The sequence below is a fragment of the Teleopsis dalmanni genome, chromosome X (genome assembly GCF_002237135.1).
Source record: "Teleopsis dalmanni isolate 2A chromosome X, ASM223713v2, whole genome shotgun sequence".
Taxonomy (NCBI): Eukaryota; Metazoa; Arthropoda; class Insecta; order Diptera; family Diopsidae; genus Teleopsis; species Teleopsis dalmanni.
Window position 1 is genome coordinate 46,659,422 of NC_051848.1, and position 6,019 is coordinate 46,665,440.

The 6,019-nt window shown below is 29.2% G+C and overlaps 1 protein-coding gene across 1 annotated transcript; it reads left to right on the plus strand.

The window, feature by feature from the left end:
- The first annotated feature begins 902 nt into the window (after window positions 1-902).
- On the plus strand, window positions 903-5,239 carry LOC119688367. Its single transcript, XM_038103045.1, has 4 exons — window positions 903-999; window positions 1,063-1,169; window positions 4,274-5,051; window positions 5,115-5,239. Exons 3-4 carry the CDS (start codon window positions 4,280-4,282, stop codon window positions 5,237-5,239), a joined length of 897 nt encoding a protein of 298 aa, XP_037958973.1. The 5' UTR covers window positions 903-999; window positions 1,063-1,169; window positions 4,274-4,279.
- Window positions 5,240-6,019: the final 780 nt, after the last annotated feature.

A 6,019-nucleotide genomic window follows, 5' to 3' on the forward strand; every position in this document is an offset into this window, starting at 1 on the left:
ATGAAACTCGGAATTAAATATTTTTTTTGTAATTTATTTTCTTTTATTGCGATCTGTCACTTAAGAATAGACCATGAACAATATTCAAGAGTAAGTGACTAAATACTTAAAACTTTTGTGGGCTTGAATGAATGTGCTCAGTAACACATCCGTCTGTTGTAATCGGTCACAGATTAAAGTTTCAGTGGCCTTTTTTTGCGGAGACCTGTGAACTTTCTTCCGTCTGTTATAATTCTACTGGTAAAATGATTAGGATATAAAATACATAACAGATTGAACCCTGAAGCTATACTCGAAAACCGACAGGCTGCCCTGTATAGCACTATCTAATCTCAGAGCAGTCACTAGCCATACGGGGCGGTATGCAGATCTTAGATCAGTCATCGAATAAATAGTGAAGCTTGTAAGGAATACATAAATTAGTCAAAGAGGAAGGAGAGACTCTGTAGAAACCCTTCAGCTCTTTCTTACCCCCAGTAAGAGTAAAAGTGCGCAGTTGCACTAACTCGGAAAAACCTTAACGTAAGACATAAGACAAAAATATACGTATAAAATTAATTTTAAACAATTTAATTAACTTAAATAAATCTTTATAAAAATTTATATTGTATATAAAAAAATTGAAAAATTATTAATATAATTTTAATAAATAATAAAAAGTAATAAATATTATTTTATTCAGGCATTAACAGACATATCAACTCAAGGAGTATTGTAACGCTGTCGCCATAGGTTATGGACATATGTATGAAGTTATTTACTATATCTTTTTAATTTGAAGACAATTATTTAAAGTTAAATGAAGTAGATATATTAATAGTTGGCTACGATTTTTTTTGTTTATTAATTTAAACAATAAAATTTGAATGTATATATCTGTTGATACTTTTTCTCTACGAAAATTGTATTTTTAATATATTTTAATAAAATTGGTCGAAGTTTCAGAATTTCGCACATCACTTCGATTTAAATTTGTGGGATTCCCAACCTAATTTTCAAGTAAACGTCAAATAAATTTTTATTGAAAATTTTATGAAATTATATATAACAATTTTATTCTAGGAGAAAGCTGAGGACTGTGTTCTGAAATAATACACAGCGCGGATTTAGTACACAATCATTAACATCGGCGTTCTACTATTTAAAAGTTGAAAAAAGAAGGGGAGGAGGTAAATATTATATTTTACGAAAATATTTCAAATATATATATATGTATATGTATATACATATATAACATTTTTTGAAATTATATATAACTGTGAACAGTGCTCTGATATAATACATTGAACTCAGATTTACGGTATAAACTTATAAATATCAGCATTCTACTATCTAAAAGTTGCCCAAAAGAAGAAAGAGAATTCCAATAGAAGATAAATATTAAGTAACATATTACACGAACTTTCATACATCTTAAGATATATATTAAATATAAATGGCATTGACTGAAGCTATTATGTAAATTCCTTATTAAGAAATGCCACGCTTATGAGCAACGCGCTTTCCATGCTAATAAAGCCAATAAAATTGTCAGTTTTTCTGCTCCAGGACAGCACTTTTTTGTTTATTTATTTAAAAAAGAATAAGTTTCTAAAGCGTGTGCTGTCAATTTATATTGGTGTTCACAAAAATGTTTCCGCCCTAGGGAAGTATTCATTTTTCTTAAGACAACGTTTAAATAATTAAATATATTTAATTATAATTTCATTTAAATATATAATTACTGCAATACTCAGCTGTATAATTCCAGTCTAGCTCTAGTCCTTGAATGCTACATACCGTTCATAGTCTAGTTTTATACTACATTTATGTACATTTATGTTCGCATATATGTGAACAAATAACGCAACTTCATTAAACACGGAATTTTCAGAAATCACCTATAATGTGATAGAAATATATTTGTCAGTTATCATTTTATCTTTAATTATCAGATATAATTACTTCTCAAAATTCTAATATGTACAGTTAATTGTTAGTATCTAATCAACGAATATTCCAAAGATGGCTTCACCGAACAAGAACTCGTCAGTTTCCTTCGATACTGCCTGAACAGATAACAGCGTTAGTTGCTTCAAGCACTTGTATATATGAGAAATCTGTTTAATTGCGCTTTTCGCCTTAAGTATTTTCCAAAAGTTTGGAAAGTAGCAGAAGTAATCACTATACCTAAACCAAATAAGGACATATCTGTAACAAAATCATACAGACCAATTAGCCTATTACCAGTTATGTCAAAATTGTTTGAAAAAATAATTTTATCAAGACTAGAACCGATTCTTCATAAAGAAAAACTTATACCTGATCATCAATTCGGCTTTCGGAAAAAGTATTCGACTATACAACAAGTTCACAGAGTTGTTAATAAAATAACTAGTGATATTGACACAAAACAATTTTCCTCGGCGGTATATCTAGATGTCGCAAAGGCTTTTGACAGCGTTTGGCATGGAGGTCTGCTAACTAAACTATCAGAGCTTCTTCCAACAAACTTTTACCTCCTACTTAAGAGCTATCTACAAAATAGATACTTTTATGTGAAGTATAAAGACTCAATCTCCGAACTTAAACAAATGAAAGCTGGTGTGCCCCAAGGAAGCGTACTAGGTCCATTACTCTACTTGCTATACACGGCTGATGTTCCGATACCCTCTGATCCTCAAAGTTTGATAGCAACTTTTGCAGACGATACAGCCCTAATTGCAGCTAATAAAAATTTTAACATATCCACAGACAACTTGCAGAATTACCTAAACGCAACGCTCGAATGGTTCGGCAAATGGGGAGTTCAAATAAATACAAGCAAAACAGTTCATGTTATCTACACGAATAAAAAATATGACCTAAAACGTATAAAAATTAACAATGACGAAGTCTTCACACACACAAAGGCAAATTACCTTGGCATTACTATAGATAGCAGATTAACTTGGAAAGACCATATTAAAGCTAAAAGCAATGAAATTAAACGCCGCTTTGGACAATTGTACTGGCTACTCTGCTCGAAATCAAAACTAACAGTGGAAAATAAACTTCTAGTATATAAAACAGTAATCGCTCCAATATGGAAATATGGAGCCGAAATATGGGGCACAGCATGTAAATCCAACATTCAAATACTGCAAAGACTGCAATCAAAAATACTTAGGACTATCATCAACGCTGAATGGTACATCTCAAACTATGACATTCATCGCGATTTAAAGATACCCTTCGTTGCAGACGTTATCCGAAAAAATAGTAAAAAGCACACAGACAGATTACTTTTCCATCCTAACCCAACGATGAGGCAGCTACCTAATGACGAAGCCACACATAACAGAAGATTGAAACGCTTATTTCCATCAGAACTAGCAAACTAACTAATATATTCATAGTAAATTCATAGCAGTCTATTTAATTGACTCATTTATTATATCATCTATCCATTAATTTTAATTATTTTATAATACTTAGTTTATATAATTTAAAGAAAAGTTTTCTTTTTATCCACTATTAATAGTTCACTCATGTAATTCTTAATCTTGTTTTTGAATTATTACTTGAAGTTCCATTATGTAAAAATGTATACTAAATGCTAAATCTTGGCAGTTGTATAATAAAGGGAAGCAAAAAAAAAAAAAAAAAAAAGTTGCTGAAAGAGACTTTATAAGGTTTCACTCTTCTTCTTTATTTACCTCTCTTAATGTCATTTATTTGTGTCAAAGTAAATAAAATCGACATTTTGAGTACTATATAAGCAGTATGTGTGATATCCTTTTCTAGTGAAAGTGTGGCAATATTTTTCTCTGGTTCGCTCTCACTTATGCAGTCGTAAGTATCTATTTTTAAGTATCTATTCTTCTGTGTTTTGAATTAGTAAATCGGGCTCTCGCACTCACCACTATCTCTCTTGCATAAACGTACTAGCCAACTTCTTATAGGGAATATATCGATATTTGCATTATGATGACCAAGGCATCAAACGGACTTAGCCACGCAAGCAGTCTGGCAACGCTGTTAACATATATTATAGAACAAATGACGTTAGTTATTATATTTTTTAATTTAATTACAAATAAGAATCATAATTGTAAAAAAAACAAGATAGATGCGAGTATATTAGTTGGCTATGATTTTATTGTTTTATATTTTCATTAAACATAAACTTATAATATTCTAGTAAGAAATAAATTTTTCTGTAGAACGATTCAAATTTTCTCTCTTCGAAAATTGTTAGATTTCTGCATATTTTAATAAGTTTTGAGAAAATTTAAAGTTTGCTTTTTTACAGTGAATAATGCAGAACAAAACTATGGACATAGAGAAGACTCCTGGTAGTATATTTGAAGAACATCAGAAAACAAAGTACGGTACACTTAATTTGGGTCCAGAGATCAAATACTATAAGCGCCCAAAACTTTATCGTACAAAGACTTTGATGACTGCTATGGTTACAATAATCAGTCTTATAATGTGTTGTTTCTTTGCTTCAGTAGCTTACTTGAGCATTGGTAAAAAGAACAAGGTTGTGCAATTTAGTGCTCTGTGTGCTGTGCCAAGCTACGAAGAATATAATACAACAATTCCGTACCTTGTTATAACAGCAGACAACTTGAATTCTGAAATGAGAACAGTTATAGCGCCACAAATCTTTAAAGATTTGGTCGACAATGTTCCTTATGGGTATTTCTTTCGTCAACAAATTGATTTTAGTATTATGGATGGCACTCGAATTCACACTGTCGCTATTAATATTACTGATATCATGAATAACTTAGTAACTCAATTTATTCACAATTTTAAAAAGAATCACACCGCAATTGTGGACTTTAAAAACAAACGTTGTTTTATCATGAAACTTAACCGCAATGTTACCATAAATGCCTACAAGTTATTCTTGTCAATGCAGAGGATGGAAAATATTTATCCTTTACCGCACGGTGTTCAAATGGTACTTCCGAAACGTATAGTTCTACCAGCTGTTGCTGATCTATCCTTCGCTGATAAGGAAATGGTAAAGGATTGCCATGATAAGTATGTCTATATACTAACTGACTATCGTCCTTTTGGTGAGAAATAGCTTTGAATTTCATACATAATAATAGAATTATTCTAGTGTTTTATGTTTTCAGATGATTTCCCGGTTGAAGTGTTGATTACCAAATACAGTCGCTTTTATGAATTTTTTGGAAGAGGTATTACCGAATATAGCCTCGTCAATCTTAACGAAATTTTATTGCATGAAAAGCAATTGTAAAAATTTTTTAACTTAGTTTAATATTATTAAAATAATTTTTAATGTTAAGATTTATTTAAATAATTTTTATTTTTACTATCTGTGGTAATATTCTGGTAACGATAGATAAACACTATTTATATATTTAAGTAAGATCGAACGTAGATTTATCAATTGCAGGACAGGCTTTGATACCCAAAATTTTGTCATACTATATATCTCATAATAGGGGAACTAGTTTTAGTTTATTACAAAAAATCTTTAGCTTCAAGTAATTTTAGATCTGAGTATTTTTAAATTAATCTAGAATTTCGCCTAATAAATTTATTTTAATTTTTCATAAACTCATATATTCAACTTGCTCTAAAATAATATATTAATTTTATTTATTTAATTATAACTGCTGGCGTATGTTTTGTTAATATTATAATTATAATTAATTTTTAATTTCATGAATTTATAATTTGAATTACTACGACTGAAATAAAACGTATAAATGTAAAAAATTTTTTTTAATAATTTCTTAAGCTAAAATAAAAATTATTAAAAACTTATATAAATTCTATAAAATGAATAAATCTGAAAAATAAATATTTTTTTAATAATATATATAAATATTAATTATATATATTATAATAATAAAAGATTTATAAACTGATAAAATAGTTATTAAGTCTTCATTTTTGTAACTTTAGTTAAAATTTATAATATAAAATTATATACATATATACATATGTATATATATACCATCGGAAACGTTTTAGAGGAATTGATATGTAAAAAAACAGATCTGAGGAAGCC

Bases quoted from the DNA above. Each gene is read 5' to 3' on its own strand.
- LOC119688367 (XM_038103045.1), top strand. From the start codon at position 4,280: ATGCAGAACAAAACTATGGACATAGAGAAGACTCCTGGTAGTATATTT. The intron at 5,052-5,114 runs GTGAGAAATAGC...TTATGTTTTCAG, and splicing joins AACTGACTATCGTCCTTTTG to ATGATTTCCCGGTTGAAGTG.